The sequence below is a fragment of the Lemur catta genome, chromosome 6 (assembly GCF_020740605.2).
Source record: "Lemur catta isolate mLemCat1 chromosome 6, mLemCat1.pri, whole genome shotgun sequence".
Taxonomy (NCBI): domain Eukaryota; kingdom Metazoa; phylum Chordata; class Mammalia; order Primates; family Lemuridae; genus Lemur; species Lemur catta.
The window spans coordinates 58,224,508-58,244,476 of NC_059133.1; the positions used below are offsets into that span (position 1 = coordinate 58,224,508).

Here is a 19,969-nt window from a genome sequence, read left to right on the forward strand (position 1 = left end):
ACATGGTCCTTCCTCTGCATGGAGTCACGTAGGGGGGGGAGATGGGCAGCAGTGGGCTGCACTGGTGAGGCTGTGGAGCTTGGCAGAACCAGGCTGGGAGGTCTAGAGTCTGGGGAGGTAACTGCTGCCTTCCACCCTTCCTGTTCTGAGCGCTTTGGTGTGCAGGGGCTGGATGAAGTGTTTACCTCCACCTCATCAAGGCAGGGCAGAGACTGCCTCTCCCTCTAGCCAAAGGCCATTAACTGTTCCTGTGATTTCCTTTCAGCTGCAGGAGATACAGTTCTTCACCCAGAACCTTTCACAGTTGACTCAGGCCCATTCTGGGCTGTCTCAAGTTATCATCTCCAAACCTGAGCTCTGGAGAGGAGGATGGGCAGGAGTCAGGCGGGGAGAGGAGAGCAGTCAGCTTCATCTCCCCGGTTGGCAGTGAAGCCAGGCTTGGCCTTGCTCTGTGAGGGCTGCAGTGGGATCTGGCCATCGATCTGTTCCATTTCCTCCCCTGCACTACTCCAGCCAGTCACGGGGCCGGGGAAAAGTGTGGGTGTTTAGAGGGGCTGCTGTGCTTCCCATGTCTGGACCTTTGAAAATTTTAGCTTTTGGACCTCTGGTCAAACTCTCTGATTTTACTTTTTTGGTTTTCTTTTTACAGGATTGCAGTTTTGGTAGGGAGAGTTAGGAGAAGCTGTGCGGAAACAATGAGATAAACAAACAGTGACGTGGAGGTGGCAGCAGCATAGGCAATGGGCTGGGCCGACCGTCTGGGCGGGCTGGGTGGAGGAGGACTCCCGCCCTGCACACTGGCCAGCTGGCTTGCGTTAAAGTGCTGGCTGAAAATAACTCTCATTGTCTGGGAGCTGCTACTGCAGCAGGGCCGGCTATGGCCGCCAAGGGGCCAAGGCAGCAGGAGCTGGTACCTCCCACCTTCTTGGGCTTTCGCCCTTTGGGAGCGGTGCCCAGCTGGCCCCAGCTGTGCCTGCTGCCCACCAGCAGAGACATGTGGATGGCAGGCTGGGCCATTCCTAACACTCTGTCCTTTTGGTGGCTGGTAATGGGCCTTTGTGCCTTTTGTTGCCTGCTTTGCCATTGGCTTGGGGGCAGATTCATTGGTTTGTGAGGGGGATCCTAGTAGGAACAAAGGGTGGGAACACAGTGTTACAGCTGCTCCTGTACCAGACTCCTGGACTCCCAAACTTGGTGCCCTCCCACCACTGTCCATCGCTGCTCCTCTGCCCATGGGTTGATCTGTGGATGCCAGGGAGGACTTGTGGCCCCTGCAGCATGTTGAGAAACATGTGGTGCCTTGTTTATCTGCAAGGCAGTCCTAGATTCTTCTTCCCAGGGCTTCCCATCCCGTGGGCTAAGCACAGGGCTACCACACTTGGGAGAAGTGTCCAGCCATAGAAAACTTGGTGGGAGGTGGTTTCAAGAGGGAAAACATTAATAAAACTACCACTCACTTTCTGTATTTGCTCAAAATAAACAGCCCCCACTGGAACTTCCCTAAAGCCTCCACAGTCCTTTTTCCAAGAACATTTCAGACGTTTCTTTCCCTGTCTCTCAAAGAAGTGCCATTTTTGTCTCTGCTAAGATTTATCATGGCCGACTGGGACTAAGAGAAATAGTTGGGAATTTTTGGTCATTCCTATTTGTTTGTTGGGTTTTCCCCAGGCCTGGCCCAAGAAGACTGGCAGAGTAGGGCCGAGTCCCAGAGCAGGGCCCACAGCTTTGAAGGAAACTCCAAACCCCACTGGCATTTCCCTTCCCTTGCAGTGGGAAGGAAACGAGGAGGGGTGAACTGGACTGGGGTCCCGAGCAGGAAGGGGAAGGGAATCTCTGCGACCAGTGCTGCCGCCTCCTCCTTAGCTTCCCTGGGGCCGAGAGGTCGGGTGGAGAGTAAGGAAACCTCACTGGAGGGACTGGGAGCCCCCAGAGCAGGGCAATCTGCGTGGCCTCACACTGGCAGCAAACCAGAGCAGCCTTGCAAGAGAAGCATCAGACACGCACCTTTTGGCTTCTTCCCGTTACAGATTTTTGTTATTAGCCTTCTTGCTGTGCCCTGCGATTTAGGAATCAGCCCCAGAGTTGCTTCAGTTTGAGTTCATCTTCCCCCTTCTCCTCCCATCTCCTGTTGTGACTGTTTTGCCTGTGACTTGTCTCCCCCATTCCCTCCTTGGGGTCTCCCATTCCCCCAAGGGTGGTGGGACTTAAATTGCCTCCTATTGTGAGAGGAAGCTAGAGAGGGGTCAGTGGAGGGGACAGGATTGCTCTGTAGTCAAGAGTGTTGAGAAGCAGTTGCTGAAAGAGGGATTGAGGCAGAGAGAGACAGCCCAGAAGCGAGAGGACAGGTCCCTGGGATGTCAGAACATTACACAGGATTTTCAGGCAGAAGGAGAAAGAAATTGTGTTGAACACCCACAGTGTTCCAGACACATACAGACATAAAATATTTATCATTTAATCCTCGTAAAACCCTTTGAAGTAGGGAGATTATCTCCAATTTATGGATGAGTTCACCGAGGTTCAGTAACTCTGAAGAGCTCCAGTTGATCTTGGGCCCTCTGACTCCACACACACCAGTGCTCTTGCCTTTTTCAGACCCTTTCTGTGCAGCAAGGGTCTCAACCAGAAGTTAGTGAGAACTCAGCTCAGCTTCTGCCTTGTGAGAGCCCACCGTCTCTGGAACCACTGAGGAAAAATGTCAAGGAAACAAACCTTTGACTGAGACCGGAACCGTGTCAGGTTGCTCCCTGGCTGTACTGGAACTCAGGAAGCTGGCCTTCCTAGGAAGCTAAGCAGAGCTTCCTCAGGGCAGTGGGGCCCTGCCGGACTCACGCACATCATCAGGTGGAGGCAGAAGCCCTGACACCCTTGTCTGGCAGGAAGAAAACTGTCCTGCCAGGCCCAGTCCTGCCCCCTTGGCAGGTGGCTCCTACGCGCAGGTTTCATGTGAGAGTGCTGGAACCTGGGGGACTTCCCCGTCCTCATCTCATCCCCCTAAAGAAGCAGAGAAGGCTGCAGTCACTGTCCAGAGAGTGCCACCCAAAGCTCTAGGCAGGAGGATGTGGCCTGTGGTCAGAGCTGCTTCACGCTTGTGCCACCTGTTCCATACTCTGGGGTCCACCTTTCCTGAGGATCTAGAGTTTGACCAGGTCCCTGATGCGCCTCTTCTATGCTCTTAGGCTAGGGTTCCCAAAGGGGGTGACTTCGTTCAGTCTTTGAAACCCCGAGGGGACCAAGCATTTTCTCACCAGTTCACCTGGTGGGGAAGCATGAGCCACAGCACTGACAGTGGTGGCTGAGGGAGGAAGTTGGTATAGACAGGATGCAAATTCTGCCACAGTAGTGACAGGCTGCCCCTCCCCCCTCCAGCTGCTTTCTTCCAGGGGAGACAATAGAAAGCTATTTTCATGGCACAGATGGGAGAAATGGTCAGATGGCAGCAATGTGCACAAAGCCAGGACCAGTCCCTGGGACTGTTTCTGCTCAGTTCTGTCTTGGCTTCAGCTGGCCACAGCCTAGCCCCAGTTAGGCTAGAGACCTGCTCTGGGCCTGCCTTTGACCTTGGGGGCCCTGTTTTGTTGAGGTCTCCTGCTTCCATCCTGCCATCCACACAGACATGCTGCCCAGTTCCAGAGAGAACACTCAAGGCTTGCATTTGTTCATCTTGCCATCTGTACCACATTGGTTGTGGGGAAGACTCGGTTAGCCCCTCTTCCCTATGGAAATTCAGGCAGATTCATGGGGCAGCAGAAACCATGGGGAGAGGTTCAATGTGGTGGTCTCTTCCTTTCTTTTCGTATCTCACTTGCTCCACTTCTATAGTCCTGAATTCTTCCGTTTGTAAACTCCAACCAGAGACCTCAACCCTACTTTCTTTTTTGAGCCATAGTGACCTTGTTTCCAGTCAGTAGCTGGGCCTAAATCTCGGAACTGGGAGCTCTTACCCACAGGTTTGCCATCACCTTATTCCCCACTAGGTGCATGTTGGGAGTTGGAGATGGTAAGAATACCATAGCCCTTTAGGGGCTAGATGAGCTTATAGATGGTTTAATAGTGTGTGTGAGATAAGTACATTAAATAGATAGCATTGCAGAAATAAATGATGTTTAAGAATTTTTTTTTGGTTCCTTAGAAAGTGAAGGATCCCCTCCCAGGATTATTTTGCTTCTGGAATAGTGCAGGGCCTACGTGACTCCTTAGGGACCCTGGGTGCACACAATTCATGTCCTCAGAGATGAGGATGTCAAGGAGTGGGCAGGGGTAAGCCAAGTGGCATGCCTGGGTCACCAGGGAGTTAGAGCTGAACTTGGAACAGTAGGTAAAGGGGAGAAAGATGAGAGGAAGGCCTTTCAGGTGGCTGGCAGTGTGCTGGGGAAAGAGGCTGCATCTGTGGGAAGTCATGCAGGTTATCAGACAGTTGTGACACTTCAGGTGGGGGATCATATTTGATTCAGGAGTAGGAGGGAGGCAGGTGCAGTGGTCTGATTAAAGTGTCAGACTGGTCAGGCATGGTGGCTCACGCCTGTAATCCTAGCACTCTGGGAGGCCGAGGTGGGAGGATTGCTTGAGGTCAGAAGTTTGAGACCAGCCTGAGCAAGATCGAGACCTCGTCTCTACAAAAAATAGAAGAATTAGCCATATGTGGTGATGTGTGCCTGTAGTCCCAGCTACTCAGGAGGCTGAGACAGGAGGATCGCTTCAGCCCATGAGTTTGAGGTTGCTGTGAGCTACTGCTCAGTGACAGTGACACCACTGCACTCCAGCCCAGGCAACAAAGCGAGACTGTGTCTCAAAAAAAAAAAAAAAAAAGTGTCAGACTGCCTTTAGAGGTAAGGGCTGTGACCTGGAGCAAAGGCAGCCAGACTGATGAGAAGGTAGGCTTGGCTGGGTGAGCATGAAGGCAGGAAGGTATCCTGGCGTGGTAGCCATGGTGGGGCCACATGGATGCCTTAGGTGTCACTCACTCAGTTGCTCACACTTTATTCATTTATTCATTCACCAAACAGTAGTGAACAAAATAAAATGACTCCTGGCTTGTCCTTCAGTATCCTATTTCAGAGTGTTTCAACAAGGGGTCAGGACACTTTGCTGTGTCTTAATTTTAATTAATTGGGAGGTGTGTCGTAAGTAATTTGCTACTAATAATTAAAGTCCTTGATTTTTGTGAATTTTTTCGTAAAAAAATTTGAGCAGTTATCTTTACGCTGATGTCCATGTCATTCACTTGTATGCTGATGTGGGGAGGAGGGTAGAGTTGCAGCAACCACGGAGGCTGTGGGTGGCCAAGGATTCCCCCATGGAAATGTGTGGCACAGGAAAGTCATGGGGGAAAGATGAATTGAAAAAAAAATTGCTGCTTTAAACTGGTGGCTTTCAAATTTTTTTGACCCATCTCATGTTAACAAGTACATTTTATAGCATGACCTATGTATATGACATATATATGCATACATATATAAAATATAAAAGAAACAAAAGCTTCATGAAACATTATTTATATTTCCTAATTGTGATGCATTCTGGTATTTTCTATTCTATTTTAATCTGCTTATGTCTATTTAAAATAAAGTTAATCCTGACACACTAAATTGATTCCACAACCTGTGGTTTGTCTACCAAACACAACTGAATAGGAAGGCAGAACTGTCCTGCTTTTCCAAGCCTCCCTTCTCAGCGACAGAGTGTCAGGTGAAGTCTGAGGGCCCAGGAGGGGGAAAGGTATGGGCATGTGGCCTTTCTCTCCTCCAGGTGGGTGGTGGTTTCAGCCCCGTTAACTCAGATTCTCTCCTCAGAGCTCCATGAACCTCCCTCCTGACAAGGCCCGGCTCCTGCGGCAGTATGACAACGAGAAGAAGTGGGATCTGATCTGTGACCAGGTACGGGGTTTGGGAAAGGGCAGGAAGGTGGGGAGTTGTGTCTTGGGCTGGACAAGGCAGCAGGGCTGAAGGCACTGACTGAAACCCCTGGCCTGGACTTGGCCTCAGTCTATGCTCACTTTCTGTTCTAAGAGGACTCTCATGACAGAGACAGAGCTGGTAGGCCACGTTCCCCTGTAGCTCCTGCCAAGAGCTGTCTTGATTTCTACCAGTGGGCAGCCATATGAAGGTGGTTTGTGTAGGTCTGGGGTATAGGGTCGGTTGACTGTGGAGTTTGGTGGTTTTCCCAGCAGAGCCTGCTTCTGCCTTTCCCTGGTTAGGGCTGTGCCTGGCAGGGTACTCCAAAGGACCGTTCATCTCTTACTCCTCCCCAGACCTGGCAAATAGCGGGGTGTTTCTCATTACCTATAGGCCTTTAGGATTGAGAAGCCCCAGTTCCTCTGTTCCCAGATCTCGGGACAGCCAAGAACCAGAAGCTCTCCCTGCATGGTAGTGTTTAGAGCTGGAGGAGAATACAGATCATTGCTCAGAATCGAGATCTTCTAACACCTATGACCTGGCTCTTTCCCCTGTACACATGAAGAACAGGAGTCGTAAGTCTGTGAACTCAGACAAGCCTGTCTGCAGGGCTGGGAGAGTTGGCTTTTGCTTCCTTATCTCTTGAAAGGTATGGAAGTACCCGGCACAGAGTGGGCCTTGTGTGTACTCAGCACTTCACCATGGAGGCTTTGTCATGAACAATGTTATTCTTTATTTTCAAGCCCTGAACAAAATCATAGTAGCTAATGTTTATTGAGTGCTTATTGTGGACCAAATACTGTACACATACTGCAGTATCTCATTTCATCCTTGCAAAAACCCTCTGAGGAGGGCATTGTTGGATTTTATAGGTGAAGAACCCAGGGCTCGGCAACTTGCCTAACACTGGTGAGTGATGGAGCCAGAGCGGGGCTCGGGCCAGCAGATGCCGAGTCTGTGCTAGCGGTTCTGTTCCGTGGCCTCCCCGGGGCACGCTGCTTGACCTAAGCTGGGATTTTGTTTCAGAGATCCTAGATAGTCCAAGTCCCTTCTTCTCCAACTGAGGCCCGTGTCCTTGTGTTCTGCAGTAGGAGAGGTTGGTTAGCACCTACTTGGGGTTGGGAGAATAATAGCCCTTTGGTATTGAGGCTCTTTAATTGATAATCTCTCAGTCTTTTCTAGGTCACATAATTTCAGCTCTTCCTCAAACCTTTCTTTCTTTCTTTCATTTGTTTTTAGGTTCTATTTTCTAACATTCTATCATTATACCATTCTCCTGGACCTTTTCCAGCCCCTCCACCCCCAGCTCTTCAGATAGCTTAGTGGTGATGGCACTTCTAGGGCCAGACTGCTTAGAGATTTTCCCTGAGTTTCTTAGTGAGTTGAATGGATTGGGCCAACAGAGAGAGGACCCAGTCCTGTGCCTGTGTAGAAGGGGATTGAGGGATTGCCTTGCTGAAAGCAGCTGTCATCATTTGAGGGTGCTTTGGATTGTTGGGGCTTGGGGGCTGGGCAAGAAGCAGAAAGTGTGTTTGCAGTCCTGAGCTGTGTCTATGCTGCAAAACCAGGCAAGTCCTGTCTGCAGGGTTCAGGGCTGAGAAAGCTGGACTCTGTGAACCCAAGCACCTCTCCCCTTGGCCGTCCTGACCCCTGTTCATCAGTTGGCCAGGCAGTGAGCAGCCTTTCCCAACCATATCTTTATTTTGGGTACTGTTCACAGTACTGTAATCCCTGCATCTTCTTAGCAAGCAGCAGGCTCTTAAAATAATTTTTGACATAGAAAAATGTTTTAGGCTCAGGGAGCACTAATTGGAGGAGAAGATGACAACAGATGGGAAATACCTGGGGATAATAAGCCATAGAAGGGAACCTTGGGTTTGGACGATGGTTAGAGCCAGATGACAACTTTGGGAGGCTGAGTCCCCTCCCACTGAACACTATGAATGCCCCACTTCTCAGGGCCCTCGTCGGGTGTCTGGGCATCTGTGTGTGGACACATATGCATGTTTCCCTTACAGGAACGATTCCAGGTGAAGAATCCTCCCCACACTTATATCCAGAAACTCCAGAGCTTCTTAGACCCCAGTGTAACTCGGAAGGTGAAGTATGGGGCAGAGAAGCCCTGTCTTGCTGCCCTCGATAGTCCTGTGGGGATTGGGAACAACCTTTGACTTGTGGCTTGGAATCTGTTTCTGAGCAAGGGGAGTTGGATTTCTGGGTTCTGCGGCCAGGGGCCTGGAGTGCCTGGCCAGTGATTGAGGGAGGGTCTATAACTGCTCTCTTGTATCCCTTCCTTTTCCTTTTCTACCCTTTTTGTTTGTACTGTAAAGTTGGATTGGGGGCCTTCATCAGTGACAGAAAATTCCATGTTTACAGAAGTTCAGGAGGAGAGTGCAGGAGTCAACCAAAGTACTAAGAGAGCTGGAGATCTCACTTCGCACCAACCACATTGGGTGAGTTGGATCTGGCCACTACGGCCTCTTTACCTGACCCCGAGTGGTTGGTGGCTGCACTCGATCTGGTGTCTTCTGAGGATGATTTGTCATTTATGCTCCCTGCCACAGGGCAGAGTTGCCTCTTGAATGGCTTCTGGCTTTCCAGAGCTTCAGACTGTTCCTTTTCTGGCTTTTCCTCCCTCTCAGCCCTGCCAGCTGCTGAGTGGATACTTCTGGCAAGCTTGGGGCCTCTCATGGGGTCCTCAGCCTGTGGCTTTGAGTGGGAGACATTCCCACAGCAGCTGAGACTGGAGTCTGCCTGTGGCCTGGTGCTAGGCCAAGCGAGGCCCAGAGAAGGCTGGGGGGTGGGGGGAAATACAGCATTGGATAACTGAAACCTCCTTCCTATTTGGTAACTTTGTGGACTTTTTGGTGCCCAGAAGATTATTTGCTTATTTGAGAAAAGACAATCTTAAATCTTAATTCATGAGCAGAAGCAGCTTCCTGAAATACCAAGAAAGAAGATGCAAGGCAGGGGGGCAGGAGCTGAACGTTTCCTGGATTCACAGGCTTGTGCTGCCCACCCATTGACAGGGCCCCTAGGAGCTGTGTGGGTCTTTCTTTCTAATCTCTGCCTGCGGAACCAGGAATTGCTGAACACGCAGAGGGCTAATGGCGTGAGGTACAGCGAAAGAGGGCAGTGGCCTTAGTTTTATGAAACCATAACCAGCAAGGGTACGTGAGAGAGCATGTGTGTGTGAGAGTGCACGCGGGTACACATGCAGAGAGGACAGTGAGGGACACCTGACGTAGAACCACAGACAGGATCGTGGACCTGGCAGGGGCCTGGCGTGCATGCATGTTGAGCTTACACGAGTGAGGAGTGGAGCCCAGGCTGGGGCTGGGGCGTTCCTGGTCTTCCTGAGAGTAGGGTGGAAAGAGCCAAATGACATATCAGCCTTTCCCCTCCTGTCACAGCAGCCGCCTACTTGTCCACCCCCAGGCTGAGCCTGCCTGCAGCTCTTTAGAGGGAGGGGACACAGGCATGTAGCCATCTGGGGCAGCAGTCACAAGGGAAATGGCACAGGAGAGAACAGGAAAGGGATGGTTCCTGGCCTTGGGAGCTGTGCTCTGGTGGCCAGAGGATGGCTTCCATATCTCATCTGTGAACCAGACATTGCAAGCCAAGCCCCTGGAAAAGGTGTGGCCAAGCCTCCACCTTTGTTTGGTAAATCCTTCACGGAAGGACAAACTGGCAGAGGCTTCTCAGTCGCCTGCATATGAAGGTAAGAATGACACCGATGGCAGCCCCAAGCACCACCTGCCACCCCATGTTCCTCCACAGAGCCTTTCCTTTCCTCTCAGCCCTTCTGTCCTCTGCCTTAAGTCCTACTGTAGTCGGGGTAAGGATGTCTGCCCTTCTTGGGAGATAGCTACAGAGCAGTGTGTGACTGTCCCGTCTGCCCGCCCCCTCTACCTGCTGCCTGCCCCTCTGGCTGCTAGCCAGGAGCTAGGGCCAGAGCAGCATGGTTCCCAGGCCCAGGGCCTCTTGGCAGCTGGCACACAAGTTAGAGGTCTGGACCTGGTCCTTGGTTCCCAGGGGATAGCTTAGTGCCTGGCATTTTAGGAGGCGCTGCCATCTGAACTGAGGCTTCTCTGGGTAGAGTTATGTGCAAGAGCCAGCGTCCTTCCTGGGTCCCAGGGCAGGAAGAGTTTGTCAGACTGTCAGGCTGGCGTGTGGTGCTTCAGAGTGACAGGAACCAGGGCAAGGTGGGGAGTGGAGTGCCCTGTGTTGGTCATAGCCAGGGCCTGCAGAAACTGGGTGTGCAGGGGCAGCAGATGGGAGCTCAGGCTCTGGAGTGGGGCGGGCTGGGAAGTGGGATTCCACAGCCTCTCTGGCTCCTCCTCCCTCCCTGATTTGTATTGGCTTCTCTGCCTTGCCTAAGTGCCCTTTAACCTCTCCTCAAAGTGTCAAGATCCTGAAATAGCAGTACAGACTCAGACAGGAAATGAGAAGGGGGTGGGGAGCTGGAGAGCAGACAGACAGGAAACAGGAGGCCTGCCGGCCCCCAGAGAGGAAGCTAACTTCAGGCAGCTCCGGTGTCAGTCAGCTTCAGCCAAAGCCTGCTGCCAAATCTCAGTCGGGCTGGTGCTCTGGCCCCAGCGTCCCTCCATAGCTCAGGGTGTGGCCAGCCGACATGGTGCTGGTTTTCCAACTGTGGGAGCAGCCGCCCTGCAGGGCAGTTTGGGCACAGCTGGCCTGGAAAGACCCCAGACATTCAGAGGGAGTAGAGCACTCTGGAGAGTAAGGGTTTCATCCTGCGGGTTTTCTCTCTCTGCTGTGGAATGAGCCTGTCATGTAACAGTCCCCTAGATTCACTCTTGACTTTCATTGCAGAGATATGTCAGCCCAAAAGAATTGAAGGCAGAGGGGCAAAAATGCCCTGGCATTGTCCTTGGGGGCCATCTCGTCTGCCTTCCTGGCTGAGGGCCCCAAGTCCTCAGTCTGGCTCCAAGAGGTCACAACCATTCTGGAGTTACTTGAGTTCCTGATTGCTCCCCAAGCCTGTTCCAGTTCTACTGAACTCACTCTGACTAAACACAGAGCTCCTACACATCCCTGTTTTCTGTTTGCTTCCCCAAATTCCTTCCCTGGGCTTGGTGGAGAGCCCTTTGGCCCAAGATGCCTCTATCCCAGAGCTGCCTTTCATCCTTCCTGCCTGTATCTAGGCTGAGACTTCAGTCAAGCACAGCTCTGCACGGGGACCTGTGGTGAATGTTCTTGATACCTCCCCAGTTCTTCCAGTAAACACTAAGCATGGGCAATGTGGGGGGTACAGAAGATGACTGAGCCAGGGCCCTGGCCCTTAAAGAGGGACTGCCTGAAAGCTTGTTTGGCTGGAGCACTTTCACAATAAAGCGAGGGATTTTGGAAGGGCCTGTACTTTGTCCATCCCTGGCTCCCCTGCCTAGGGGAGGTCTAGGCCCGTGACATGACCATAAATGGGTCTCTCATGGGTTTTGATCTTCAGAATTTTCCTAGCCTGATGCTAGGTTCCAGACGGATCCAGGAGGAGGTGTTGTTGGGTGAGAGACCCATCACCCTCCTCACCCTTGACCCACTCTAGCAGACCCCCGTCACTGGGTTTCCTTTATCTGCAGGTGGGTACGGGAGTTTCTGAATGATGAAAACAAAGGCCTGGATGTGCTGGTGGATTACCTGTCCTTTGCCCAGTGTTCTGTCATGTGAGTACCACCCTGGGGCTAAGGCTGGTGGCCAGTTGGTGAGTTCCACTCTGCTTTCATGAGGAGGGGCGAGAGTTCAACAGTAAAGATGGGAATGGGAATTGCAGGACAGGAGGGAGGAGCCAGGCAGCATTGTGGAAGAGGACAGGCAGCCATGGGGGTGTCCAGGGACCAGTGAAGAGTGCCTGTGGGCTGGAGTAGAGGGTGCATTTGGGGAGCAGGAAGGGAGCTTGGAATCAGAACCCAAAGGATCCAAATGCCAGGCTACAAGCAATCCAAGGAAATGGCCTGGCTCCTGGGAGAGATCCCCTGGGTGGGATTCATTCATTTTTGCAAAACTGAGTCTTCAAGAAGCAGCTTTGGGTCTCCAGATGTGAAAGGGTTACTCCTGGTCATTATTGAAGAACCCAGGAGAAGTGAACATGACCTTCTGACCTAAGCAGAAAAATGAAGCATTGAGGAGACTTTTTCAAGCAGTCTGGGGGCTTGGAGGCATCCAGAAATGGGTTAGCACAGGAAAGACAGCATGGTGTAGTGGAAGGAATGAGGGCTTTTGAGTCATACAGAGCTGGGTTTGGGTCTCAGTTCTGTCATTAACTGTCTCTGACCTCAAGCAAGTTTATGTCCTCTTCTATGAAGGGCAATCCACATTCCAGGGTTGTTGTAAGGATTAGATGATGATGTGTGTTAAAGCACCCTAATATGTTTTGAACATTCTAGGTCTATACTGTGGTAGCAGCTTTATGGTTAATTTTATTATTATTCAAGGTGGTTTACCCTGCCATAATTACCTGAATACATGGAAAGAGGAATTACAATGATCAACGAACATGGTGACCAACATATTCAGATTGATGCCCTAGGAAGACCAGTCTTCCTGGTGTGCCCGTGGTTTTCCTAGTTTCCCCGGCATCCTGGGAAACCCCTCAGTCCTGAGGCTTGGTCCTAGCCTAGACTCCACTGTTCTTATTAGTCTTGCCCCCTTGGCCATTCTGCTTTGTCCAGCAAGTCTTCAGTCTCTTCTCCTTAGGAGTTTGAACTAATGCCTTTCCTGTGTTTGGCCTCTCTGTCACCTTTTCCAGGTCATCTTCTGTTAAAACCGAGAGTGGCCCACTCCCCATTCTTGCCCTGCAGAAATCATACCCCGTGATCCTCCTATCCCTTAAAAAAACACTCTTTTTATAGAAAGAAATGAAAAACATTTGCTGAAGTGGTTTTTTTTTTAAATTCAGAGCTTTTATAGTAAAAAGATGGAGATCATTTTTTCCAAATAAGCCTATCTCTCTTATTTGAAAACCAAACAAATCCCAGCTGCTCTAAACCAAGAATACTCTGGAACCTCAGTATTGTAGTGTCCATGGCAGTACCTTTGACTCTGTTTTAAAAAGAAAGACTGAGGGAGGAGGGTGGAAGAGAGAGTGTGTGTTTCAGGAAGGGTTGAGAGGAAGGAGGGGAGGCCAAATAGAGTTTGAGTGAAGGCATTTATTTGTAAACTGCGTGCACCAGTGCTAGGTAATACAGTGCTATTATTGATGGAGGGAAGCCACCAGCAAGCTGTTTCCCTATGAGGGAGACTGCTCTGAGGTCTACCTGAGCGAGATCGTCAGCACTGCACAGCCTGCTCCTGCTTCCTTTGGAACATGCTGGCATTTGTGGATATCCCTTCCTATTCCAGAAAGCCTCAGGCTCCATGCCTTTGACCCTGGGGCTGTGCAAGTCTGAGCTCCTTGGGGAGAAGAGCCTGTGGGAGATGCTCCCTCAGTCCCTAGTGATCTACACAGGGGAAGAGGACAGGAAAGGAGACCGAGACTATTTCTCAGAGGGGTGTATTCCGAAGCAGGGATGTGTAAGAGAAGTCCCCATGGGTTTGTGATCTTGGCTGTCCTCCTTGCCCTGGACACAATGACAAACTGCTGATGGTGGGAGACATCTGGTTCCAGAAGCAGGAAGTGAGGAACAGAGAAACCATCCCAACTCCTATGGGGGCTAGACTGCAGGACCCCAGTCCACAATCTCAACCTGTGATGTTTCCCCCAGGGAAGCTGAAGCCCAAGGAGCATCTAGATCTGAAAAACCTAGAAAGCTCAAGTGGCCAGACCCATAGAGAACCTGGTCATTAAAACCCAGTGCTAGGATGGGGCAGCGTGGTGTTTCTCCTCAGCATCAAGGACTGTCCCACGCTGGGTTTGCCGGGACCCCCTCTCCCTTCTGTTCAGTCCCGCCCAACCCAGAGCCAGCTGGGCTCCCTCAAGGCACTGAGAGGCCATTTGGCCACAAGACCTGCAGTTGGCCCGTTCCCCACCACTGCCTCTGTGGGGCAGTCTTTGTAGGGAGCCACAGCTTCTTGGCGATGTCCCATCTAAGGCTTGGAGTACACAAAGACTGCCAGCTCCTCAGCTGTCTGGGGGTGGCCATTCCTCCTGGAGTTGCCTGGCCAGTGGGGAGCAGTGGAGTTGGCCTCCGTCAGCGTCCCACCTCCTCAGATCCCCCTCCTGGTTGCTGCCTGTGCCTACTCTGCCCCTGGCCTGTGTCGGTGGCTCTCCCGACCAGGATCGGGTCTCTGCTGCCCAGCTCTGCTTTCTGTCCTTGCCGCCCTTGCTTTTTGTTGCCCTAGAGGCCTGAAGGGTGGGAGCAGGCTCAACCTGGTCGGGGCTTGGCACTGAATTTCTCCTATATATGTGCCTCTGTGTGCGCACGTGTGTCCTTTCGTGCTCCAGGTTTGACTTTGAGGGTCTGGAGAGTGGTGACGATGGTGCATTTGACAAGCTCCGGTCCTGGAGCAGGTCAATCGAGGACCTGCAGCCGCCCAGTGCCCTGTCGGCCCCCTTCACCAACAGCCTCGCTCGCTCTGCGCGCCAGTCTGTGCTCCGGTATGTGTGCTCTCGCTCGCCCGCCTGCCCCAGCCCCCGCCCCGTCTCGGTACAGCGGTGAGTGCTCACGCTCCTCCCTCCACTCTCGCTTCCAGGCTCAGCTCTCTAGCCCTCTGCCTGCCAGTCTGTCTCTGGTCTGTCCTCTCTGTCTCCTTGACTCTGCCCAGCGGTCTGTCCTGGGTAAGTACATGGTCTTCGGCTGTGCCCACCCCACCTGGGGTTCTGGCTGTCCCAGCTCCTCACCCCTCTCTGGGGCCCCTCCACTCCTCACTCTCGCTCTGCCATTCCTCCCGGACCTCTCGAGCAGGGCACGTCTCACACAGGTCCTTGGCCTTTGGCCTTCACCGGGTGGTCCAGCTCCTGCCCTCGTTCTCTCTCCCTCTGGTTCCTCACTCTGCCCCGCCAGCTGCTCAGAGACCAGCTCCCCACAGCCTGCGTGCCCCTCACCCTCCCCTCGCTTCTTCCTTCGGACATTTTTGCTCCAAGACTGCAGCATGTTCATTTGTCTGCAGTGTATTAAGAGCCATCCTTCCTAGAGGTAGGCGGATGGACCAGATGACTTCTCAGAGCCCCTTCCTCCTCCACGAGGCTTTCCTTTGGGTCCTGTGGCCCTTTCCTTGATCTCTGTCTCTCTCGTGGCTGTGCTTTTCACTCAGTCTCCTTTGGGTTCTGTCCCTTGGACATTGTTCGTCATTCTAGTCATGCATGGGTAGATCCCACATGCACTTCTTCCTCTTTTCATGAAACATCACTGGGAGGGTGGAGGGGCAGTGCAAAGCCAGATGTAGCCCCCTGGCCTTCTTAGAGCCTGTGGGGATGTGCTCTGCCTTTTCGGGGACAGAGGTGGCATGAGAGCCAAGATGCTCCTGCCTCACAGATTGTGCAAAAGGTGCAGCAGCTGGAAGTGGAAAGAGGGAAGGCTGAGGTGAAAGCCTTTCTGGACCCATCTGGAGGAGTGGGGAGGCCTACACAACTGTTGTATTTTGAAGGATCTCTAGGGTCAGCACGATTTGGGCACTGGGTATAAACCTGGGATCCTGGGTAGCTGCTGACAAAGGCCTATTCCAGGGAAGTGAAAACAGGCTGACCACCCTGCCTCCTGCGCCCTGTCCCTCTTGGCTGTTAGTACAAGGTTCTCTTTCCCCCTTTTTTGCTGCTGCTGCGGGTCGGCTTGCTGTCTGGGTGATGGTGAGCACTCCGAGACACTGCACCAGCAGCCCCAGCTCCCACCTGACTGCCTGGCCCGTCCCCCCAGGTATAGCACTCTCCCTGGACGCAGGGCCCTGAAGAACTCTCGCCTGGTGAGCCAGAAGGATGACGTCCACGTCTGTATTCTTTGTCTCAGAGCCATCATGAACTATCAGGTAAGGGGCGGCACTAGCCAGGGTGTTCTACCTCCTCTGTCACACCCACTGAAGAGCAGAGCTAGGAGGGCAGCAGCTTGTCAGAGACAGGTTTGCTGGTGGGCCTGCAGTCAAGGTTGGCTGGGTGCTCCCTTCTCCACCATCAAAGTCCCCTCCTTCTGTCCCTTCCCTTGTAGTATGGATTCAACCTGGTCATGTCCCACCCCCATGCTGTCAATGAGATTGCACTCAGCCTCAACAACAAGAATCCAAGGTGCGTTCCTTCCTTCCCTTTCCTTCCGACTCTGCTCAGGGCTCTGGAGATTTGGGCTCCACATGTCCCTGGCAAGAAGTCCTGCCTGGACTTGGGTCCTGTCAGAGCCTTGGTTTGGCCCCCTCACCTCTGCTGGAGGAGAAATGCTCTTGGCTTCCCTCATCGGCACAGCTCAGTGGGGGAGCAAGCCTGCCTTCTCCTGCCTCCTTCCCCAAACTACCCTCCGCTACCACTGAGGCCGTCTCCACTCTCCAAAGATACCCCCTCGCTGTGGGAGTGAGCCATGTGGCTGTCAGCATGGGGAGCAAGGGTGTTATCTTCCTTCTTCACCCCTTAGGACCAAAGCCCTTGTCTTGGAGCTCCTGGCAGCTGTGTGTTTGGTGCGGGGAGGTCACGAAATCATCCTTGCTGCTTTTGACAATTTCAAAGAGGTCAGTCTGCTGTCTTCACGTGTGTGTGTGTGTATGTGTGGGGGAGAGGATGGGGGGCCAGGTAGGTAAGCACCATTTCCCACGGTCTCCAGTGATGATTTTTAACACTTGAGGGAGGCTAAGCAGCCTCCCAACTCCCAACCCCCATCCCTAACTTTTTTTTTTTTTTTAAGAGACAGGGTCTTGCTCTGTCACCTAGGCCAGAGTGCAGTGGCACGATCATAGCTCACTATAACCTCAAACTCCTGGGGTAAGCAATTCTCCCACCTCAGCCTTCTGAGTAGCTAGGACTATAGGCATGCCACCACACCTGGATGGTATTTTATTCTTTGTATAGACGGGTCTTGCTATGTTGCCCAGGCTGGTCTCAAACTCCTGGCCTCCAGCAGTCCTCCTGCCTCAGCCCCTCAAAATTCTGGGATTACAGGCATGACCCACTCACTGTGCTCCCACCCCGGCCTTGCCAGTGTTTTTAAAAGCAAAGCCAGAGCTTTAGTCTTACTAGGTCCTGTGATCTTGTGCTGGGAAACCTCCCACTGGCCAGCTATAGTCTCAGACAGCTGAGGGCTACAGTCCAGTGGTCCTAATCTGACCATGCATCAGAAGCACCTGTCTGAGGGGCTTGTTGCAAGTGCAGATCCCTGTGTCCCACTCTGGGCCCACTGCAGGCCTGGGTGTCTGTACTTGAAGAGACTCCCCACATGGGATTTGGATGCGATGAACCCACTGGTAGAACCCAAAGCAGATGCGTTTGCAGTGGGAGAAGGTGTGCAAGGATGTTTCCTGGGTTGTTGGCTGTTATGGGTAAGGGGAGAGGTAGCTCCTATGTGGAATTTCCCCAGCCTCTGGGCCTGGCTCTTGAACCCCCATCTGCTTGAATAGGATTCCTCGACATTCAGCCACAGCTGCTGGTCCCACCCCTTCCTCTTCTTTGGACCTCTTCCCTAGCATCCATTGTTCAAGCCAGGAAATGGTGCTTCCTCCATGAAGCCCAGAGGCTCACAGGAGCCTCTGGACCCCTCTCAGAGAGGGCTTTCCTGCACACCGGCCCCTCCCCTACGTCCCCACTAGGACCTCAGCCTCCTGCCTCAGCTGTGACCTGCCTCCCTTCCTCCTTCCTTCAGTAATTTGGAAGCATCAGATCCCTGTGTTTCTTGGCCTATGCCCAGAAGTACCTAAAGGCCAGCCTAAGGGCACAGGCTTTACTAAGTTCCCTCAGCCAGTGGTGGGAGCCAGAGACCCAGAGCCAGATTCCAGGTCCCAGGTTTTCTTTCGTAGTGTCCAGAATGGCCCATTTTATAGGTAGAGTTGTGATTAAACTTGGTCTGAACCAGTTTTTTGCTGTGACAATCCTGGGAGCCAGGATTTGGGGGCTTGAGTTGTGCATGGGGCAGATCTTTTCACTGAGAAAGTTTGCTCGTACAGGTGTGCAAGGAGCTACACCGCTTTGAGAAGCTGATGGAGTATTTCCGGAATGAGGACAGCAACATCGACTTCATGGTGAGGAACTAGGCCTGGGTCAGGCACACACCCAGCAGTGCTGTGCACTTCTCAAGAACAGGGACCAGGCCTACAGCATATCTTTTTGTTGTTGTTGTTTTGAGACAGAGTCTCACTCTTGCCCAGGCTAGAGTGCCATAGCATCAGCTTAGTTCACTGCAACCTCAAACTCCTAGGCTCAAGCAATCCTCCTGCCTCAGCCTCCTGAGTAGCTGGGACTATAGGCTTATGCCACAATGCCGGGCTCATTTTTCTATTTTTAGTAGAGATAGGGGTCTCACTCTTGCTCAGGCTGGTCTTGAACTCCTGGCCTCAAGCGATCCTCCTGCCTCAGCCTCCCAGAGTGGTAGGATGACAGGCGTGAGCCCACCACACCTGGCTAATTTTTCTGTTTTTTGTAGAGACAGGGTTTTGCTTTGTTGCTCAGGCTAGTCTGGAACTCCTGGGCTCAAGCAGTCCTCCTGCCTTGGCCTCCCAAGGTGCTAGGATTACAGGCGTGAGCCACCACACCTGGCCTTAAACTTAACTTTTTTATTCACTCCTTTTGATTATCCAGCTAATGATGATATTCTAACAGCCACCTATCCTTCCTGTGTCTTGCCTCTGCTCTCTGTCTCTGCCTCGCTGGGCTGCGCCTCCCCCAGGTGGCCTGCATGCAGTTCATCAACATTGTGGTGCACTCTGTGGAGGATATGAACTTCCGAGTCCACCTGCAGTATGAGTTTACCAAGCTGGGCCTGGAGGAGTTCCTTCAGGTGAGCTCTTTGGGTGGGTGAGGCACTTTGGGTTGGAGGACCAGCTTAGCCATATCACAAAGGGTTTCTCTTTTACAAATGCCTAGTCCTCGATGCTCCTGGAACCCTGCCCGTCTTCTGTGGCTTTATACTCGGGACCCCTCGCAGATGGCTCCCCAGTCAGGCAGCTCCAGGAGCAGGAAGTCCTTGGGTTTAATGCTCTCGGAAGTGATGGTGAAGGGTGAAGAGGACTAAATTTTTCTCAGGAGGCTTCCCTGATCCTGTGCCTGCTTCCTCAGTTACCACTCTCTCTGCTCTTCCCCCAGAAGTCAAGGCACACAGAGAGCGAGAAGCTGCAGGTGCAGATTCAGGCATACCTGGACAACGTGTTTGACGTGGGGGGTTTGTTGGAGGATGCTGAGACCAAGAATGTAGCCCTGGAGAAGGTGGAGGAACTGGAGGAGCATGTGTCCCATGTAGGTGGTTCTCCTTGCCTGCCAGGGCCACTGCTGAGGGTAGGGGAGGATGGGGACATCCGAATTCCAGGAATCCTGAGCTGACCCACTTACCTCCAGATTGAGCCATGGGGAGGCGTTAGTACCCACCAGGGCTCTCTAGAGCATACTCTGGCTGGAGCTACTGAATCATTCGCCGATTAGAACACACACTGACCTCCAGGGCTGGCATGGCGTGGCCTCGGGCTGAGAAAGTCAGAATGTGGCCATTTGCCTTGTATCTATTGCTGTTTCACGTGGTATTAGAGCCTGGGCCCGTGAGCAGGACGGAGGAGGGGAGCCTGACCTGACCATGCTGCTTTTGGGGCCCTGCATGGGGATGTTGGGCCTAGGTCCTGTCTGGGGTTCAGGCTGTGCCGGGTGCCCAGGCCTTAGGGCCAGCCCCAAGCCTGCCCTTCTGTCCTGCAGCTCACGGAGAAGCTTCTGGACCTAGAGAATGAGAACATGATGCGGGTGGCGGAGCTAGAGAAGCAGCTCCTGCAGCGGGAGAAGGAACTGGAGAGCATCAAGGTACGTGTGCTGTGGGGAAAGCAGTCCCTGGGCTCCAGGGCCTTGGGGTCTTGCTTTTATTTCCTCAGTCATGTCAAGTCCTCTAGGATTCAGATCTCAATTTACCCTTTAGGCTTTCAGATGATGATTTTACCTCATTTTTTAGTTGGAGAGGGAAGCTGAAGCCAGGATGAGCCAGACATACCCAGAAAAGGGTGGGAGCAGATGGGCCCCTTTG

At 52.6% G+C, this 19,969-nt stretch overlaps 1 protein-coding gene across 6 annotated transcripts in view; it reads left to right on the top strand.

The window, feature by feature from the left end:
• The window catches only part of FMNL3 (formin like 3), a 50,197-nt gene that overhangs the window by 22,541 nt on the left and 7,687 nt on the right, over nucleotides 1-19,969 (top strand). For 3 of the 6 annotated variants that reach the window (XM_045554975.1, XM_045554977.1, XM_045554978.1), the window contains exons 2-13: nucleotides 5,793-5,876; nucleotides 7,913-7,993; nucleotides 8,271-8,347; nucleotides 11,492-11,575; nucleotides 14,293-14,445; nucleotides 15,701-15,809; nucleotides 15,986-16,062; nucleotides 16,400-16,493; nucleotides 17,919-17,993; nucleotides 18,638-18,748; nucleotides 19,054-19,203; nucleotides 19,651-19,752. In XM_045554975.1, the coding sequence (XP_045410931.1) occupies nucleotides 5,793-5,876; nucleotides 7,913-7,993; nucleotides 8,271-8,347; nucleotides 11,492-11,575; nucleotides 14,293-14,445; nucleotides 15,701-15,809; nucleotides 15,986-16,062; nucleotides 16,400-16,493; nucleotides 17,919-17,993; nucleotides 18,638-18,748; nucleotides 19,054-19,203; nucleotides 19,651-19,752 (1,197 nt within the window). The remainder of the gene's footprint in view (nucleotides 1-5,792; nucleotides 5,877-7,912; nucleotides 7,994-8,270; nucleotides 8,348-11,491; nucleotides 11,576-14,292; nucleotides 14,446-15,700; nucleotides 15,810-15,985; nucleotides 16,063-16,399; nucleotides 16,494-17,918; nucleotides 17,994-18,637; nucleotides 18,749-19,053; nucleotides 19,204-19,650; nucleotides 19,753-19,969) is intronic. The other 3 variants (XM_045554980.1, XM_045554979.1, XM_045554976.1) reach the window with 2 other exon arrangements.